The sequence below is a fragment of the Podarcis cretensis genome (genome assembly GCF_951804945.1).
Source record: "Podarcis cretensis genome assembly, chromosome: 1".
NCBI lineage: Eukaryota > Metazoa > Chordata > Lepidosauria > Squamata > Lacertidae > Podarcis > Podarcis cretensis.
This window is the reverse complement of record NC_137170.1, coordinates 64,054,586-64,076,413: the sequence shown is the minus strand read 5'-3', so window position 1 is coordinate 64,076,413 and position 21,828 is coordinate 64,054,586. Positions and strand designations below refer to the sequence as shown.

Below are 21,828 nucleotides of genomic sequence, written 5' to 3'. Positions count from 1 at the left end.
CTCTACTTGTGCACCACTGTTACACTTACACTTCTGCTACTTGTGAGGTAAGTCTTTGAGGGATAACAGACTGGCTCAGAGGACAGTTGCTAGGGGGAAAGGGGGCTGTTAGGAATCGGCTGGTGCATCTCCCCAAATCCTTCAATTGGCTCAAAAATCATATTTGAGCTTTCCCAATTCTTTGAAGAGATATTTAAATAATTTCCAAGTAAATCGAATATGAGCTTGCCCATTTCTAGTAACCATGGATATTATTATTCCTAACAATGAATGAAAGTGTCCTGCAAGGCCTATGTAGGGGGGTAGGACAAGGTGAGGCAGGGGGCAGCCTAGATGCTAGGCAAGGCCTATGGGAACACAGAGCCCTGAATTTTCTTCAGCAAGGGACAAGAGGAAATTGAGACTATATATAGCAGTAGCAACATGTGTGGCCTGATTTTTAGCAGTACCTGTACTGCAAGATGCCACAATAATAATAGTAATAATAATAATAATAATAATAATAATAATAATAATAAATAATAATAATAATAATAATAATAATAATAATAATAATACCCTGCCCATCTGGCTGGGTTTCCCCAGCCACTCTGGGTGGCTTCCAACAAAAAATTAAAATACAATGGTCTGTTAAACATTAAAAGCTTCCGTAAAGAGGGCTGCCTTCAGATGTCTTCTAAAAGTCTGGTACAGTTGTACCTCGGGTTAAGTACTTAATTCGTTCCAGAGGTACGTTCTTAACCTGAAGCTGTTATTCCCGAAGCAAAGTTCTTAACCCGAGGTACTTTTTCTGGGTTAGCAGAGTCTGTAACCTGAAGCATATGTAACCCGAAGCATATGCAACCCGAGGTACCACTGTAGTTGTTTTTCTCTTTGACTCTACTTAAAGGGCACCAGCCTTCTACACTTATCTACTACTGTGATGGAGCTGGGGAGCCTGAGGTCCACCTGGGGTTTCTCTTAGTAAGAGAATGGCAGTGGCTGTGCCACATCTTTGGGCTGGCACTGCAGGTTCATCTCACAGCAGCAGTTCTCGGTCTGTCCCTGTGTGCCTTTTTCCTTCAGGTTTGGAGTCCTCCCCTTCATCACCCAATAAAGAGTAATCCTGGTTCCCAACATAATATAATATAATATAATATAATATAATATAATATAATATAATATAATAAAATAAAATAATAAAATGCACAATTCCACTATAAAAAATGGCACAGAAGAATGATGCCGGTAAATACAGTTCAGTCTTAACCAAATCTTCATTTTTAAAAGAAACCCAGTTATACTCCATACGTTTGTTCACACACTTGAACAAGAGGACAGCAGGCGTTTTTCTTAGGAGATACTAATCCATTGCCTTTAGCACCCCTGAAGGTTACGTAACCAGCACCCATTTACTCTGAGTTGAATAAATTGAAAACATACATGCCCACAGGTGATTCTATCACAGCAATTTGCGGTGATGGAAAATCATACCCAAAGTCCAATCTGCTGACACAGTAACACATCTTCCAAGAAGTCATTATGCAGCAGTCTGTCAAAGATCGGACAACTGCAAACGTTATAGGCCATGATGAATTGTGACATTGCTCTTGGCAATAAATAATCTCTAGTTTCAGCAGTTTATCACAAGTGTTTGGCATTTGATATTTAGGACTTTTTGCATCAGTAAATTCTGGATTCACCTGCAGGGGTTGTCAGTAGCAAAAGCCTATTGGAGACTATCCTTTTTTAACAAGCTTCTTTAAAGGAGATCTTTATCCTATTTTGGATTCAAAATTGTTTTCACACCTGAAGTTCTTTTTGTTTGCATATGGAAAGGTTTTTACACGTGGGATTTTTTAAAATTGTTTTAATTGTTTATGATTTTACTGTCAAATTGCTTTGAGATATTTTATGGGAAGAAATTCAGAAATGGAATCAAATAAATAAAATCCAAAGCCCAGCCTACACAGGTTCGGTTTATATTTCTGAACACTAGAGGATGACGGAAGGCTAGAAGAGTGGATCCTGTTAACAGTAAAGGAAGGGAAGATCGCCATGGCTAGTGGAAGAATCCTTTGGTGAGTGAACATAAGTGAATAACTGGAACCCAAGGTGAGGTAGTACAACTGATGGAGACTTTGAAGAGAGGGAGCAGGGAGCAGGTACTTGGCATGATTGTATGATTATGGAGTGAGGGCAATTAAAGAGCCAAAGAAACTCAAGGAACAAGCAATGAAATATATGCTACTTTACGAATACCGCAGAAAACCGCAGCATCAACATTGCTTCCTTGAAGTAGCATGTAGGAGTCATGTTGCTTTATCTCATTGGCTGCCCTTACCATTTTCATGGATATTATACTCAAAATCCTTACACAGTATTACAGTGCTGTAACTTAAATTACACCAATCTTTTGTGTAAGAGGTTTGAAAAGCTTTAATGCCCTGAGCTTGCCGCACTGCTGAAAAGTGTCCTGTGGAAGTCAATATGAAAGGGATTAAGAACTTCATCATTTGGCCCCAAGAGAAAGACTGGTAAATAACTCAGCAATGAATAATGAATCCCAGGTATCTGCCCTTTACAGAAAATTGGCCACTGCTGTTGAGGGCAGCAACCAAATAGTTTACATTAGCATGCAGACACCGTTCAGAGCTCATGAAACTTTTCATCTGAAAGAATCCAAGCTGCAGGAGTTACAGCCTTTCAGCAGAGCTTTACAACTGCAATGAAGCATCTGAAAGGTCTGTCAAGAAAGCTCACAGATTACAACAAACTTCCCTCTGTTTGTGACGCAAACTAAATACGACAATTAATCACGTATATGTTTTCCTCACAGGTTTTCTTTTTCTTTTCTTTTCTTGACAAATATATAAATTTAATCTAGAATATTTTAATTTAAAATTATAATTAACTGTGATATTGCAAGCTTAAACAAAGCACAATGTACTATTAATTTTAAAGAAAGAATGTTGTCCTGCCGAAGATGCAGAAAGTTACAGGTCTATAGCATTGGTTTTTAAATGCATTACAAGTGGACAAATTACATATGGCCACAATTATATGATTTCTATAAAACCATTCCATCTCAAACCTGACATTATCATGCCTTTTCTTTTCTTATTCAAATCTGAGGCAATGGGTTAGGGTTAGGCCATAGCAGCAAACTTCCCAGGTTTTTCCATTTTCCCACAGCATCTTCGTTGGAGGGTCAGGTGAAGGAAGGAAGAATCTGCTTAAGCCATTGTTGTTAGCAAAGTCACCACTTTCAAGCCACATTTCGCTTCATGGGGTAAAAGAAAAAAATGTTTCTTTTTCTTACTCAGAAGACCAATTTTGAATTAATAATAGGGCCAAAAGGGATGGAGATGTGCCACCCCTCTACCCATTGAGCATACCTTTAATGCAGACTCACACTTTTGAATAAAAACCAGTTTCAGAAAAAATATCCACACAGGCACAAGTAGTTTAACCCTGTACTGGAGAACTTTGCAGGTGGCAATGTGTCCCATCGTCCTGCAGCCAATCAGATCAGTGCTACCTGCCCACACTCTGATGAGGTCCAGGAAGTAAGGGACCACTATTCATGGCAAGGAGGCAAACACGAGAAAGAGGGTAAGAGGAGAGACTTCAGTCCTCTCACCATCCACAGCTATCCCCTTCCTCCTGATAGCTTAGCACATGCTGAGCCTCTCACCATCCAACAAGCCAGGTCCAGCAGCTGAGAACAGGGCTCCTACTAGCAAAATGGGGCTTTCCTCCTTCCCCAAATCTGCTCTGTAGGCTCAGAAGAACCCCAAGAACAGCACACAGAGGGGGAAAGGGGGGGTTTCCATCTGGCAAGCATAAATACTTGTGCTGACAGAATAATCAGAAGAGCTTGACACTGAATTCCTTCCCTACTTTTTCAGGCACACTTTCTTTCTTCACTTCAGCATAATAACCTAATACACTTTCAAATTTGACACAATCCTCAAATGCACCATAAACCTTCTGACAGACACGAATTCACTTTTCCCCATGCAATCTTTACATACATAAACTGAAGGTATTTGAAAATGGAAGGATCCATTGCTACAGCCATGCATGTTATCATTTAGGGACTTGTGCTTAATATCAGCTTGCCATATTTTATTTGTTACAATACAGATGATCCTTTATCTTAGAGGACCTTTTATTAATGGAATGGATTTTATGTCAGATTGATATCACAGGTGAAGAATTGGTTGCCTCAGGTAAGCAGATTGTGTTACTTCCAAACCAGGAAACTGTGTAACCTCAATGTTGACTCAGATATGTGTGATGTACAATCCATCACATCTTCTGGCCATGGGTCACTGACTAAACAAATCAAGATTATCTGTACCATGTAAAATCCTTGTCCCTTCTGTCTGTCTGTCCTTTCATGAAATAGCCCTGAAAATCTTAAACTGAGAAGACACTAAACAAACAATTATTGCACTGGTGAGAACATGACAACATCATGTTTAATCTATTCTGACATTTCATACTTGGAAGACTTCTCTTAGACTTTATCATCCTCATAGCTCTAGTATTACATTACAGTGGTCAATCCGTTTGTTTGTAATGGACCAACCTAATGCATGTTTAAAAGTGAACCATCCCGATAGCAGAAATAACAATACATTGCAAGAACTGTATCCTATAATTCATTACCTTCAATGATGACTTAGTCCGAGTCTCCGGTTTCTGTCTCGTAGGCGTATTTTTAATAAGCAGAGACTGATCTGTACGAGAATCATAATTCCCATGTTCTGAATCATCTGTATATGTGTCTTTTTCTCTTCCTATGTCTGAGAGGGGAAAAAATACCAAAAACAGATGGACTCATTTGATATGACTATGGAGACATTCTAGAAAAGCTACAAGAACAATTCCCATAATGATCCACCTTTCATTTCTCTGTCACATGTTCCCATCACCTTCCAGTGCCCTATTTGTAATGAAAAATCCAAGATTTACCATAAGCATTTTTTCTTTCCTTAGTTCTGAAGAGCTTTCAGAAGGGGAAGGGGTGAAGCATGGGGAGTTCAGTGTAGCATGGGCAACAGGAGCACTGAATTGGCTCTGCTGCCATACTAGCACTGCACTGAGCCTCACCCCTTGCCCTTGCCCACTCAGAAAATGGCAACTATGCTCAGATTGGGAAGCCAGGCACATAACACCACCCTGCTTGCCCTCCCTGCTGAATGCTGCTGAACAACTGGAGGATTCATATTCCATTCTCCATTCAGAGATGAATAATTCTCAGGTGCTCTGGCCATTAAATGAGGCCAAGAATGGGAGAACATCTTCAATAGCTATAGAAATTTTAAGGAGCTGCTTTGTTTTTTGCTTTGCTTTTTCAGCAAAGCACAGTGCTTGCAGGCCACAAAAGTAATAAACATTGAGCAAAGCCAAACATTGATTGTTTTGGAGAGAGTACTACAAACACTTTCTAAAAGCATGGTCAACACTTTTTGTTCGCTATTATTGCAATGCTTTGCCTGCCAATGCTTACAATAATGTATACAAAACTAAAAATATCTCACACAGGATTTCTTCAGGTTTTTTGTTTGTTTTACTATAGTATTCACATTTCTTCTGATAGATATTCACTACAAAAGACTATTATTTTTTAATAGCACCTATGCAGATAATAGTACATTGTGGTAAAAATGGGGTGCAATCTTCCATTATGGAATTTTACAATTCATGCAGCTCTGATTTCAAATTTGGTGACCGGGATGGTAGTTTCCCAGTTTTCTCCAAAGCTAAATATTTGGGAGACAACTTAGGGTGTAATGGCATGCACATTTACTTGGGAATGAATCCCATTGAACTCAGCGTTAATACATCTGAGTAAATATGCAAAAGGCAGAAGCGAAAAATCATATTTTTGCTTTAAAATCATGATTTTGTCAATTCAAAAATAGTTTGAAAACATAATAGGCATGATCTAGCCAAATTTAAGCTCTCCAGAGCCAGATCTAACATGTGCAAAATAAGCACTACTCAGAAACAAGTAGAGATAGGGCTGAAATTTATTCACTACACACTTAATTTGCACTCCCTACAGCAATATGCAGATTGAAACACGACTCTTTCAAATTTTGCAGTTTTCTGAATTTTGTGGTGCAGTTCTCCAACCAAAATTTGTGTACAAAAAAGCATATATGAAGGGAAAGTGTATACAGAGGGTTACATTCTGGGGATAGTGCACAAAGCCAAAATTGTGCATAGTAAAAATATATTGGGTCTAATGGTGGGTGATATTATTATTATTAATAATAATTGAAATTATATGCCACCCTATATCTTAGGACGGTTTACAGAATAAAATCAAAATATAAAACCACAAAATACATAATCATAACAAAATCTACCGAATAACCCCTCCCAAAACACCCTCACCTTTTAAAAGACCAAAGCCCCCCCTCCCCCAGGTGCCTGCTCCTTTTTTGCCACCTTTATTTTTTTAAAAAAATTGTTGCCAACCACATAAAGCTGAATGCACTCAAGTTAATATGTATAAGTTCTGAGTTACTTGTACACAGCCTGGATATTTGTGCATATACATAAATGCATTATTCTGTGGAAATTGCTTTTAAAAGAAGACAAGAAAAGACTGACAGAAATGCACAGAGAATGCATATACTTTTCCATGCAGACTTAAAAAATTATTCGTAAACTGATGTAGAACTGGAGCAAACTAAACTTAAGACCCAGCTGGGGGAGGGAGGGAGAGAGAGAGAGATTGACAACCAATCCCTATTGATTTTGATGGGTTGTTTTCAGACAATGCCTCAGATCCCAAAAGCAGCTTTTCATGGGTCACAAAATCTTCCACCTCCTCTTTTCCCAGTATCATACGATTAGGAACTCTGAATCCAAGCCAATATTTCTTAGGCCCTTGTTTTGTTAAGCAGTTGAACTACTATGTAATCTTTAGGGAAGTGAAACCCTTATCCCACTCTTAGAGATGATTTGAAATTCCCCACCCTCACCCTTAGCAAGCTTTGAATTTTTTTATGACTAATAAATGTGATGATTAAGCTGCAGAGATGAAAGCTGACTTTACAAGCAGCCTTGTGCATATACAAACACACACATTATTTGGGAGTAGATTTGTGAATCTTGTAAGTTTCATCTTCAGCCCATTCATTAAGCCAGTCTTCTAAGAAGACACCCTGGAATGATTACTTAATTCACATAGAATTCTAATGGTAGAATGGAATTTTTCACTAGGCTAGTTTCATCATTATCCTAGCGAAATAATGTATTGATTCTAAGTACTGGAACATCATTGTAAAGATACAAGATCAGCACAATTCTTTGTGGTGGACGGCAGGTCGAGGGCAGTAGTAGCCATTAATTTTCACACCTTCTGCATCTTTGCTGTCTGGAAAAGTAATTTGATTTCCACCGAGTCCCTTATTTCAATTACTCTTTCATGAATTAATTGTGTCTTAGATGACCACACACAACACTTCACTCCATCCAAATGATGCAGTATCATCATCTATAATTTAGTTTAACTTAGTACATAAGTAATATTTCATGACCAAGGTGAAATATTGAAGAAGACAGTTTTTTTATTTTTTATTTTTTGGAGTACCCAAATTCAAACTCACCGGCTGGCATGCAAGAGAACATGGCAGGCTATTAATATGCATGTGACACAGATGCTGGCAACTTCAGAATCCTAAAAATAGCACTAATGATCTCTGTGCCAAAGAGCTGGGAGTCCCTGAATCTACTAAAGGAATATATTCTACAATCTAGGATATTACAGTGGCAAGGAAGTTCTCAGATTCTATTGCAGAAGTTTCTGGTGTGCATTAAACCCATATTCACGGATGAATCTCACTGGTTCTTATTTACCAATTTTCAGACAAATTATGTTCTAGAAATAGCAGAACTTATAATCTCATCAGGAAACTAGCATTCCTATTTTGTTGGCTAATGTAGATATAACCAACTCCCAACTTGATTAGAATGGCCTCACATACTCTCACCCAGTTCTCCCTGGTTTGTAATAACTGTGGGATTCATATCTGCTTTAAATCCTGGTTACAAAATCTAATTATCTAATTACAGGCCTGGTAAATATTCTTAATGCTGATGTATTGCACATATAATGCTGTTGTTACAACAATTTGTGGAAGGCATGGCAGAATTCACTGGGAGTAGAGAAGGGAGCATTCAAATCCACAGCACATTTTTAAACTCTCAGCCATGGAGCAGTTACATTTGCACCATTACAGTGATCCTGGAGCCCACAAAAAAGAAATTTGAAAATTAAATTATAGCATATACAAAAAATCATTACTGCTTGGGATGCAAAGATTGCTATCTCTTAAAACTTAAAAAGAAAAGAGATCCACTAAAAGTAGTTCACACGGATTTTGAACATCAAATAGTAAAGCAAACATTGATTTCCTTTAATTACTCGGCTTCCTTTGATGATTTCAGCTGTGTCATCTTTAAAAACCAAAGCACAGATTCTTCGCAGATTTTATCTATGCACAGCCATTCCCCCAAGAAAAGCTTGTTTAGTGCCTCCTATGCTCATGTACATGGTCAACATTTTAAACACAGTTTTACTAAGCTTTCTTGCAGTTTATTTGAAATCTCAAGGTGGCATGTAGGTTAATTAATATGCTGACTCTACAGATTACTCCACAAACTGATTGATGTGTTGGGAGTGTTTCCATTGTGTGTCTAAAAGTAAACCGTGTTTTCTCTTATTAAAGAGGGAACATGCTTTATGTCTTTGTACATAAAACTTCTCTGTGAAGCTTCTACCATATATAAATTTCAGCACTTGTATATAATGGAAAGTAACCACATTCAAAACAGAGGTCTGGATCCAGACTGTCTATTCCATGAACAGAAAGTCTCCTTCCAGTTGCGGAAAGACTGAAATCTGGTGAAACCTTCTAATGAATGAATGGGGTGGTGACTTTTGCCAGTTTCCCCTTCCCCCTGCATAGCTGCAGTTTACAGACCATCAAGGGTAGCCCAGTGTAGACTGCTATAATATACCGTGGCTTGAACAAACCCCTGTTTCTGTATGAGACATAATGGGAAGCTCCTTTTTGTTACAAACCACAGAACCTTTAAATTTTGTCTCATCATGTGCAAACCAGGAAAGAAAAGTTTACAAGTAGCACATTCTTTCAGTGCAGCACATAATTATGCCTTTGCAACCTGTGAGTCAAATCAACTGCAGACCACCAGATATGCTTGCAGCTTGCCATATGCCTCCCGTCTGCTTTGCAGGCCTGGGGCTGCAAAAATTGGGTGTGTGGATCCCCAGATATCTTGTTGACTATGATAGGTGGCTGGAAAGCGGAATTCGCTTTGCTGGATTACAGATTCTTCAGACCAAATCTGAATCATTTTATCAGTGATGAACCGTATCGTTCCAGAACTGAATCTTTAGCCACTGCTTCCCTGCAATAGGATTCTCCACCCATCAGATTATCATCAACAATTTTTTTGCCCATACACATCCAAACCATGAGACAAGGTTATTATCCACACTCATTCAGAGCACCTTGTCATTCTAAACATGGCAATTCCATCTTATTGTATTGTTGGCTCAAAGTTCAGCTGGAATTTAGCCTTTTGCACTAATGGCTTCAGTGGCCGTGCTTCCTTGCCTTCTTTTGTACAGAGCTTATACCATTTCTCCTTTTATTTGTCCTTCCTAGAAGCTTCATGATTAAATATTTATCTCACACACTTAATTCAGATCCATCTTTTAATATCCTCCTGGGGCAGTTCGTAGTAGATCACTGAAGAAATGAAAGTCATTAATCACAGGGGTTATGTAAGCCCCGTCAGCATTCCAAGAGTGACTGCAGTCATGTCGTCCTGACTTTTTCATGCAACACCTCCGTGGCTAGAGGGTTTCACAAGAAGAACAAGCCCCATTTAATAGGTCTTGTGATAGTGGAAATGCTGTGGATCAGAGACTACAGCTTAAAAACAAAAATACCTCTATACAAAGTCTGAAGCTGCAATTGTAAGTACAGGCACCCTCGCACTGATCCATGTTCTACTCATTTGTGACCATGTATATGCGCAGCACTGGAAAATCATTAAATGATTCAATTCATACCCAGAAATAGCAAGAGAGCTCTGGGCAGAATTTGAGGCTCATGAGGGGACCCTACCTGGAGCCTGAAGAGGACATCAATGAGGGCACAGGAAGCCCCAAAGAGACGCAGCGGGGCTTTGTACTGCTCAGCCTCTCCACCTAACAGCTGATATGTGGGGTAGCACAGCAGCAGCAATCACTTTCCTCTGCATCCTCCAGCCTCCTGCCAGCCCCAGAGCTTCAATTCTAGTTGTGGATATTATTAGATACAGCATTTTTTGGAATGGATTGAAGAGAGAGCAGCAAGGAGGGTGTTTAAAGGGTGTCTAGAGGGTAATCCCAATTTTATGCAATTTCACTTATGTGCACGGGCCCCCGGAACGTAACCCACACATAAGTGGGGAGTCGCCTGTATGCTCAGGACAGAATTACACACAATGGATTAACTTTGTTGATCCAACCTTCACATTTTCTGTTCTTAACCTAAATATGTAAGACTTAAGTGAGAGATCCCATCACATCAAAATGTATGCATCTACTAAAATGAAGGAGGGGACCCTCCATTTTACCAGGGGATTGAGGTGCAAACTTGCTCCTGAATCTGAAAGGGGGTTGCATAGAATCTTGCCAAACTCAACAGGATTTAACCCCCACTAATCAGGATTTAACCCCCACTAATCAGCTGATGAGAGGGGCTTAAATTCTGCTCAGCTTGGTTGCATACTACTGATCTCTGCTGGGAGCAGACACAAACAGCCAACACAAGGTTTAATCCCACCCTCCCATTCATCAGATGTCATCACATGATTGACAGGTGGGGAGCCCCACTCACATGTCAAATTTGGCCCAAGAGGCAGATCCCGATATACATCTGGTCCATGGGTCTAAAAAGGTTCCCCACCCCTACCATATAGATTTGCATTTCCTTACTGAATCAGGAAGAGGTTTACTTGGAATCCTGCAGAATTCAGGAAGATTTAAGCTACACTCATCAGCTGGTGAGCGATGGTTAAATCCTGCTCAGATTGGTTGTGCACTGCTGTTTTCTGTGGGAACTGGCAGGAACAGCCAATGCAGTATTTAACTCCATCCTTGTATTCATCAGATGATGTCATGAATGACATCAGCTAATGGGTTTATGGATGTGAATGTGGTTGGGGGAAAACATGGGTCTACTTGCTTGGCCTGTGCTCTAGAGGCCCCCCACCCTTGGCCTACATAGTTGAATTACCAGAGAAGAATTAAAGGCCAACACACAGGATTTCAACTGCTGCTTTAAAATGAATCTTTCAGAGGTTAATAATTTCACATTTCAGCTCTAGGTTGTCCAAAGTGGAAGGAAAGGGGTATTATTTTGAGCAATCACAATAGAATATAACTGAGCAGGGCAAACTCACCTAAGAACGGATCGCTGTATTCTGTATTAGATAATTTGAGTAAATTGTTTTCCAAGGTTTCCATCACTTTAGCTGAAAGGCATAATAAACATTTTACATTCAGGTCACTGTTTATATCACACAGCCCCGTTCCTTTCGTTTGCTACGTTCAGAAGGTATCACAGATGTGGAAGAATGCCAGTGGCCTCAGTGTGCCAGAGCTCACCTCGTTCTGACACTACATCAACGGTAGCGGTTGATGTCCCTGCAGTCCCTAGCTGAGGTTGAGGCTGCACTCGATTTGGCTGCAGGAATGAGGAATGCTTGCTGAGGCTGTGAGGGTGTGTTTGGCTCTGAGCAAGGCATGGCAAGGATCTCCGGGATGGCTTCAATGGGGGCTCTTTGACATTCTCGCTCTTGCTAGTGTTCATACCTGAAACGAAAGATAGAACCATTAAGGAAAAAATAGTCAATTTAATAATAATAATAATAATAAATTTTATTTATATCCCGCCCTCCCCAGCCGAAGCCGGGCTCAGGGCGGCTAACAACAATTAAAACAGTGTGACATTATAAAACATTATAAAAATGAATTAAAATCAAAATTGATGGCAACCATAAACTAAAACTTTGTAAAGATTGCCAGAGGAGGGGGTCAGGCTGCGCCCTGACCAAATGCCAGGTGGAACAGCTCTGTCTTGCAGGCCCTGCGGAAAGATGTCAAGTCCTGCAGGGCCCTTGTCTCTTGTGACAGAGCATTCCACCAGGTTGGAGCCGCAGCCGAAAAAGCCCTGGCTCTAGTTGAGGCCAGCCTAACCTCTCTGAGGCCTGGGACCCTCAAGGTGTTTTTATTTGAAGATCGTAAGTTCCTCTGTGGGGCATACCAGGAGAGGCGGTCCCATAGGTACGAGGGCCCTAGGCCGTATAGGGCTTTGAAGGTTAAAACCAGCACCTTAAACCTGATCCTGTACTCCACCGGGAGCCAGTGCAGCTGGTATAGCACCGGATGAATGTGATCTCTAAGCGAGGACCCCGTAAGGAGTCTCGCTGCGGCATTCTGCACCCGCTGGAGTTTCTGGGTCAGTCTCAAGGGCAGCCCCACGTAGAGCGAGTTACAATAATCCAGTCTGGAGGTGACCGTCGCGTGGATCACAGTGGCTAGGTCAGGGCGAGAGAGGTAAGGAGCCAACTGCTTAGCTTGGCGGAGATGAAAAAATGCCGCCTTTGTTGTAGCTGCAATCTGCGCCTCCATGGAGAGGGAGGTATCGAAGATTACACCCAAACTCTTAACGGACGGTGCTGGCACTAATTGCACCCCCGCAAGAGATGGGAGTTGCCCCCTCAGTCCCATGTCGTCCCGTCCCAGCCAGAGGACCTCTGTCTTCGAAGGATTTAACTTCAGCCGGCTCCCACGTAACCATCCAGCCACAGCCTCCAAGCATCTGATCAGTGTGTCTGGGGCCGAGTCCGGGTGGCCGTCCATCAACAAATAGAGTTGGGTGTCATCAGCATACTGATGGCAGCCCAGCCCAAAACTCCGGACAAGCTGGGCGAGGGGGCGCATAAAGATGTTAAAAAGCATCGGGGAGAGTATTGCACCCTGAGGCACACCACACACCAAGGAGTGGCGGGATGACAATTCCCCCCCAAGCGCCACCCTCTGTCCCCGACCAGAGAGAAACGAGCGCAGCCATTGAAGGACTGTGCCCTGGATCCCCACGTCGGCAAGGCGGTGGTCCAGGAGTTCGTGATCGACCATGTCGAAGGCTGCTGACAGGTCTAGAAGAATCAGCAGCCCCGACCCGCCTCGATCCAGCTGCCTGCGGAGATCATCTGTTAGGGCGACCAGAGCCGTCTCGGTCCCATGACCAGCGCGGAAGCCGGACTGGAATGGATCCAGAGCTGATGTTTCATCCAGAAACCTACCAAGCTGTTCAGCAACCGCTCTCTCAATCACCTTACCCAGGAATGGAAGATTCGAGACCGGGCGGTAATTGGATAGATCTAAGGGATCTAATGATGTTTTCTTTAAGAGCGGGCGCACCACTGCCTCCTTCAGTTCCCCTGGGAATGTCCCGGTGCCAAGGGACAGATTGATGATATCCCCCAGGGGGGCCCGCACCTCTTCTGGACACGCTCTAATCAGCCAGGACGGGCACGGGTCGAGAGGACAGGTGGTGGGCTTTCCAGCTCGGAGGAATCTGTCTACATCAGCTGGGGATATCCAGTCAAAGTGGTCCAATATTGAACCCGAGGACAGTCGAGGGGCCTCCAGTTCCTTTATTGTATCCAAATTGGCAGGGAGGTCATGGCGGAGCAACAAGACCTTCTCCGCAAAAAAGCTCGCAAATGCCTCACAGCTGTGTGTCAAATTGTTATTTAAATTTGGCTGTCCTTCGAGGGACGTTAAAGACCGAATTATACTAAATAATTGTGCCGGGCGAGAGCTAGCGGATGCAATGGAGGCCGAGAAGTAGGACTTTTTAGCGGCCTTCACTGCCATCTCATAGGTTTTCATAAAAACCCTATAAGATGTTCTTGAGGCTCCGTCACAGGCACCCCGCCATACTCGCTCTAGCCGTCTGAGGTCCCGCTTCATTTTCCGGAGCTCCTCGGTAAACCAGGGAGCCCGGTTTCTGCGGGGTCGCAGAGGGCGCTTAGGTGCGATCTCATTGATGGCTGCCAGGAGCTGGGTATTCCAGGCCTCAACAAGCTCAGTCAATGAGTCGCCAGGGGGAGAAAGGTCCCGCAAGGCTTGACGGAATCTATCAGGGTCCATCAGCCTCTGCGGGCGAGCCCAAATTGGCTCGCCACCCAAGCAGGGTGGGGGTGGAACGTCAATCCTGGCTTTCAGAGCATAGTGATCAGACCATGGCACCTTCATCGAAGGAGACATGATCACATCTATACCGACGCCAAAGATCAAATCCAGCGTGTGGCCTGCTTGATGTGTGGGGCCCGAAACAAACTGGGAGAGCCCTAGTGTCGCCATGGAAGACACCAGGTCCAGAGCCTGTGAGGAGGGAGTGGCATCAGCATGGATGTTGAAGTCCCCCAATACCAATAGGTTAGGGAACTCCAAGGCCCAGCCGGCCACCGCCTCCAGCAGGCCTGACAGGGTGGCTGCTGGTGCGCTAGGTGGCCGGTACACCAGCCAGACAGCCAAGCTCACCTCGGAGCCCCACACTAGGCCAACACATTCAATGCCGGGGATCGATGGCGATGGTAGAGCCCTGAAAGAACAATCTTCCCGGATTAATAACGCCACCCCTCCCCCCCGGCCCACAGTCCGCGACTGGTGAAGGACGGAGAAACCCGGGGGCGCCATCTCTCGTAGGGTAACAGTATCCCCTTCGCGCACCCAGGTCTCAGTCACACATGCCAGGTCAACCCCCTGCGAGGTGAAGAAATCTCGCAGGGTGGCGGTTTTGTTGCCTATAGACCTGGCATTGCACAACACCAGTGACGGAGGTGAGTAATCCTTGCTCACCCTACCCTCGTCTCTCGGGATGGGGCGCAGATTGGAAGGGGTACGAGCATATCCGTATCTCGATCCCCTTCGCCTATGACATCTGCCCCCACCGCCATACCTCCCTCGCCCCTCCACAGTAGGAATCCCAAGCCTCATACTTGCCTCCATTTACAGAATATAAAAGCAAACAAACAAAAACAATTACAAAAACAAAACCAATCCCCACCCCACTCCCCAACCACCCCACCCCAACCCACAATAAATCAAAACAAAATAAAAGTACATGGATAAAAACCACCGCTTATGGTGGTACAACAAAGCAAAAAAAATAAAAACAGTTTAAAACATATAAAAACACTTCCAACAACCGCTGCAGCAGCACCAGTGTCCCCGAGGCTGCGGCGGTGGTGAGCGTGGGCCCCGCCCCCTGGCCTGGTGGAGAGTGGGCCTGCAGGGGGAAGAGCCCTCCCCACAAACGCACGGCAGAGTGGCAGCAGCGATGTTCCGAGGCCTCCGTGGAGCCTTATATGCTGAGGTGGAGTCTGGGGCCCGCCCCCAGGCCCAAGGTGGAGAATGGGCTTGCAGGGGGAGCGGTCCTCCCCAAGACTCACCGGCAAAGCGGCAGCAGCAGTGTCCCGGGCCTCCTTGGAGTCCTTCACGCTGAGGTGGAGTATGGGCCCGTCCCCAAGCCCAAGATGGAGAATGGGCTAGCAGGGGGAAGAGCCCTCCCCACAAAGGCACGGCAAAGCGGCAGCAGCTGTCAACTGCTGGAACGGAATTTGAACCTGCACTGCAAAAGTCATTTTTACAGCAATAATCTTGACAGTTTTATGTACTTTATAAAAAAAAAAAATCTGCAAATGTGTTGGAATCTTTTAATGGCACAAACAGAGAGACAGTAAACATGTGGGCTACCGGTTACTTTCAAAATAAAGAGAGTTTTTACACTCAGTGGCTTGCACCCAATTTCTGCTAACATAAAGCAGGGAGTTTGATTTTCTTCAACACCTCCTACCCACTTAAGAGGCCTGCCTGATCCCTGTAAAGCAGTTTTTGAGAGTTGGCGTGGAACTCGACAAACAGAATTGGAGAAGGTGTAGATGTCAGTGGTCTGCTGAGTGGGGAGGTTTCATGATGCCTTTACTTATGCAAACAGACCAACTTTCAGTTATGACAATACTGCCACTGGGTACATCATAATATGTTTTAAAACTGATAATTGCTTACAGGCATGCAAGTAATACTTCCCAAGCTACGCCTCTGTTGTAGAAGTGACTCCGAATATGCAACAACAGAACGAGGCATATTTAGAAATCCAAGTGAAAATACAAATTGATGAGTGAAAGTGTAAAACCTATGTATGCACAACCTTTGAAGATGATGATGATTTTCATTCTGTTCTTCCTCCGAAAGATGCCCGGGGCAGCCAGACACCAGAGCTTAGAACATTACAAAAATTTAAACTAACATTACAGTTCTGCCATGAATAATAGCAATTTTGAAGGCTGCTATAAACCTACTGCTCTTCAAGTATCAAATGTGTTTTGGCCCCCACTTGATCATGAATCCAAACTCAGATACCCACCCCTCAAAGCTGTAATGCTCAGATCAGTGTGATACAGTACATATGCAGAAGAACTACTCAAAGGCACTGCAAGTAATACACATAACTACTCAAAGGAGTTGATATGCCAAGGCACAGCAGGTTATAGGGCTACTTAAGTGAAGCCCTTGATCCAACAAGGACACACACTCTGCAATTGTGTTATAAAGGGATGGGGTAGTCAAGGCAAGAGATTCTGCTCCTCAACAAGCAACCTAGCACTCTGAACTAGTCAAAAGTTGTGCATAAGTACTCCTTTGCATAGATGTCAGCTAGGCCTCCAATGACACATTAAATCAAGTAGCTACATACCTGTTCTTTCAAGGCAAGTACCAGCCTTTCTAGCACTGATTGTTCCCCTAATTTCTGGACACAAAATCTGCCCCCCCATCCTTGTCTTATCAGTCTCCATACTCTAGTCCAACACCTTCAAAGCTTCTCCCGATTCACATAGAGTCAGAGATTGGGTGACCACCTGTCAAGGATTCTTTAGTTGAGATTCCTGCATTGCAGGGGTTGGGCTACATGACCCCTAGGGTCCTTTCCAACTCTATGATTCTATGAAATATAGCACAGTGTGTCATCACCTTGAAGTGGGCTGTAGTTAATTAATGAAACTTTTATTGGTCTTTGAGGTGCCACAAGGCATGCTATCTTTGCTGCAAGGGATTAACTTGGCTACTCCTAGCAGTTCTTGAATCCGCTTTGTATCTACTAATGCAGTCAACTTTGTCAGGTGGATGCATAACTTTGCTTATCAATTTATTGCAGTTTTAAGATATTACATCCTTTGATCTCCACATACAGAGACCTCTTGCTCTTTGTAGTAGCCTAGTGTGAATGGAGATAGAAACAGGACTCTGTAATGCCCTTTGGTGATTCCTCCATGCACCGTTACTGTGACCATACGGAGTAGGAACATAGCCAAAATGTTAAGTAGTTTAATCTTGCTGAACAGCCATTCAACCCTCCGATAAAATATGGGAGCAGTAAGCATTAAAGGATGCCTTAAAAATGATGTCTAAGACCATCTTGGTAATCTTTCTTAAACCAATCTTTGAAAAAGCCAGTAAAAGGGTTTTTTAGTAATAATAATTATGTGTTACTCTTATGGGTATTTCTTGTACAGCCTCCTGCTTTTCTCAGAAGAATCACTGCCACAGATAGCAATTAGGTAAACTTATGTGATCCTTAAAAATGAAGCTCAAAAGGGTTATCTTTCCCAATAGTAGCAGTAGTTTCCAAAATGTAAAGCTTGCTGTAGCTTTCTTTTATTTCCCAAAACATCAAAGTAGAAGAGCACCAGATTATTTGTGATTTTTGTGTTGCCTACTGAACAAAGACCTGGCTCTTGAGATGTGAGAGTGATGTTCCTGGCACATGATTGGGCCTTTCCTCTCCATTACAGGCTCCCTGAACTCCAGGAAGTGAACCCTCCAAAATGGGCCCAGTCAAGGGCCCAGGCTGAAGTGGAGGGGTTGCTCACCAACTCCAACTCCCACCAACCCCAAGCAGCATGGTCAATGGTCAGAGAGGATGGGAATTGTAGTCCAGCAACATAGGGAGAGCCACAGGTCAACCACACCTGCTGTAAAGGGAGGAGGGAATCAGGACATTGGGATTGCCACCCTGAGCTAGTGGAATTTCCTTCTCCTTCTGCAAGTGTGTCTTTGGAGCTAAGCCAATGTACTCTTCCACCACTTACATAAGAACCACAACGCACATTATTGGTCATCTTTTATACATTTCAGGATATGCTCCTTACAGCAGGAGATAAGGCAGCTCTCTGCCCCAGATGTTGATTTAGGTAAGCTTATGCAGACAAAAAGACCAATCTTTTCCAGCAGTCTCAATTTCCAAAACATAACCCTTGCTATGTTTTTTCCCCTTTTATTTACTGAAATATCAAAGTAGAAGAGTGTCAGGTGATTTGTGACTATTGCATTTACTCTATAAACATAGCTTTAAAAACAACAACCCAGAATGGACTACAAATCTAACCAAACAAATCTAACCAAATTGTCAGATGGCTTTGTGCCACCCCAGTTAATAGTAATTTATTTCCTGAAACACTAAAATCATATTTCCGCACAAGTTGCCAGCATAAGTAGCAATCGTTTTAGGGAATGGCAAGATAAAAGTATTATGAGTGAATAGATACAGACATCTTCCTCGAAAACAGACTTACCATTATTGATTCTTTAAATATTTATTCTCCTGCCTCAGAATTCCATTTGATTACTATAATTTCAGCACCATAAATGCTTCAGGCCTGCCCTACAAGATCCAGCAACAAACCTATATTGTGTATGTATCAGAGAAGGTTAACAATCCGATAATTCTGATCTTGTTGGGACACTGATGAACACTATAGAGTTCTATAAAAGACTTTGCCCCAATCATTTCAATGGCAGGGACTTGTGAAGAACTGCTCCTCTCATGTAAGTCAATTGGAAAGTCCATTCCTGATCAAGGCCAGAGCCCATGGGTTGATGCCCAAAGCAAGCAGATGTGGTGCTACCCACATATTGTGCTATTTCTGTCACGGATCCTGGAAGCTGAAGAGACAGGGACATTGTGTCCATTGGTCAATGTATCAAATGAAGTCAACTGAGAAACATATTTGATTGTGTTAACCTTCACTGGACATGTCTTCTGGGACTGTCCAGTCCCCCCAAACAGCAAAGAAATAAGATGCTGAATGATAATGGCAAATTGAAATTGAGACTTCATTCTTCATCAAAGTGATCAGAATATGTTAATATGTCAGTGGGTTCTTGATCTAAGAATCTTAGTTAAATCAAGTAGGGTTTTCAATACCATGTGCAATATTTACTTGGAATAAGAACAGCAATGTATCAGTATTTCCCAATCCCCTGCATCTCATATAAAGAGTGTAAACTGGTAGCCACCCTCTGTTTTTTGCATCCTGGCAGAAAGATGGCAGGCCTTAGGATGTGGGGAGTACAATTCTGCTAAGTCTCTGGGTTCTCTTAGCAGCTTTCAATACCATTGACCACATTCTTTCAATACCACTGACCACCTATTCTTCCACATAGGTTCTCTGGGATAGGAGTTGGACACACAATGATATGATGGTTCTGGAGAGCTAATTTCAAAAGGAAGTGCTATACGTGGCCCTTTGGCATCCATGCTATAGGCTCCTGAATTTTTTAAAAACATTTACAAGAAACAACAGGGAGAGGTCACCTAGGGATATGGGGTGAGGCTCCATCAGTATGCTGAATACACCCTGCTCTCTCTTTCTTTTTAATCTAATCCGGATGAAGCGGTGGAAGTCTTGGATCAGTGCCTAGCAACAGTAATTGGCTGGATAATGGGCTAATAACTGAAAACTCAGCTATATAGTTGCAGTATACCTGAAGGAACATCTCCACCCCCATCGTTCAACCCAGACACTGAGGTCCAGCTCCAAGGTTCTTCTGGCAGTTCCCTCACTGCAAGAAGCGATGTTACAGGAAACTAGGCAGAGGGTGGCCTAGGTAGTGGCACCCACCCTGTGGATTGCCCTCTCATCAGATGTCATGGAAATAAACAACTATCTGACTTTTAGAAGACACCTGAAGGCAGAAGGTTTAGGGAAGTTTTTAATGTTTGATGTTTTATTGTGTTTTAAATATTCTGTTGGGAGCCGCCCAGAGTGGCTGGGGAAAATCAGCCAGATGGGCGGGGTATAAATAAATAAATAAATATATTATTATTATTATTATTATTATTATTATTATTATTATCATTATTATTATACATTTTAAGTGTGTTGAAAAGTGCAATATACAAAGGTGAGCTATGGCAAATTCAATGTATTTCCCAAAAACTTTTTTAAAGCATTTTCACAGTGTTTTTTTTGTATGTGTGTAGATTCCACCAAGGTGAAGGTTCTATGAGTACTTGGTTTGTCTGTTCGGGAAGCTGGTGCTTCACAGCAGAGGCAGATTTAGGGGAGCACAAGCAGTTGGTTGCACTGGGCATGGAACTTCAGGGGTGTTGCTGGGGATGCTGCGACTATGATTCAGAATGGTGTGAGAGAGGCAGAGGGGTGCCGAATTTTGGCATTGCACATTGAAGACATTTGGAAGGACATTGGGAAGTATTAAAGAATGGGGGGGGGGCGGTTACTGAACAAGGTGCATTTTCAATTAATTTTTTAAGTATCCAGAGTACAGACCTGCAGGCTTTCTAGTTTATGAAGTAATTAACACTTCAAAGCAAAAACATTGTGCTTCCCTGGTGAAAACAACAACACAGAGATAACTAGTTTGTCTTTATATATTCTTGCTTCTGTTATACCTAGGATCTGAATTCCGTAATTATAGCCCAAAGAAAGAAACAAGCTGCAGATGAAAACGTGATGAAATCTAGAGACTGAATGAGGTTCCACTTTTCAGAGAACAGACATTTGTTTGTAAAATTTCAGACAAGATGTGTAAGACATCTCTGATGCCATCACAAGAAAAAAAAGAAAAGCAAATTCAAGAGGTATAGAGAAATAAGGGAAGGCGGGTTCATTTAAGCCTTTTCCTGCTTACATTTTTTCCATGCCCAACTGTCTCCTTAAACCAATTTTCCTCTTGTGAGGTTAAAAAAAATGGGGTGTGGTTCCATATAATATAATTAGCTGACATAGCTGGCATGTAATATAATATATTTTATAAATATGGAATCAATTCTCAATGTAAAATATACAATAACAAGAGCATTAAACCATTCTTAATATGATCACGAATATATTCACAATTCCAGGATAAAAAGCAGGGTTAAAAAGCAGGGCAGTTAAAACAGGTAACACAATCTTGTTAAAATTCAAGTTCATATATTTTGTTGGACCAAACAGGATTACCTTCACTTCCACATTCCTGGTTCCTTATTTAATGCTTTAGTTCAGTGACTTAAAATTTGCCATTGCATTCTATACGGTGATGCAAAGGTTATTGTGTGCTATCAAGTGTAGGCATGATGATTTTGATAGTGAAGGGACAAACTCCTGGTCAGACTTCTTGAAAATGGGCTTGGAAAATGAATGGATTTCTGCAAATTAAAAAATAATTAAATAGCTCAATTTCTTCTGGGTGCCAAGTCAACCCAAATTAATGCTTCCCGCATGCAAAATAATCATATCACCAAGGACATGATGGGGCCTGAGCCCTTATCCTGAGTGAGGGAGTGTGGAGGCAGTGTGATAAAGCATGGGAGTGAAGTCATTTGTCTCTTCCTCCCCCATCTGGTTCTTCGTAGAGTGGAGTTGACTTCTCTTGCTCAGATTAAAATCCAA

At 42.5% G+C, this 21,828-nt stretch overlaps 1 protein-coding gene and 1 long non-coding RNA gene across 5 annotated transcripts in view; one reads left to right on the top strand and one right to left on the bottom strand.

The window, feature by feature from the left end:
* LOC307216712 overlaps positions 1-21,828 on the top strand; it is a 427,955-nt gene that overhangs the window by 275,361 nt on the left and 130,766 nt on the right. The gene's annotated exons all lie outside the window — the stretch shown is intronic.
* ANO3 (anoctamin 3) overlaps positions 1-21,828 on the bottom strand; it is a 241,881-nt gene that overhangs the window by 95,121 nt on the left and 124,932 nt on the right. For all 4 annotated transcript variants that reach the window (XM_079963900.1, XM_079963901.1, XM_079963902.1 and 1 more), the window contains exons 2-4: positions 11,690-11,896; positions 11,485-11,556; positions 4,657-4,793 (exon numbers count right to left, since the gene is read on the bottom strand). In XM_079963900.1, the coding sequence (XP_079820026.1) occupies positions 4,657-4,793; positions 11,485-11,556; positions 11,690-11,896 (416 nt within the window). The remainder of the gene's footprint in view (positions 1-4,656; positions 4,794-11,484; positions 11,557-11,689; positions 11,897-21,828) is intronic.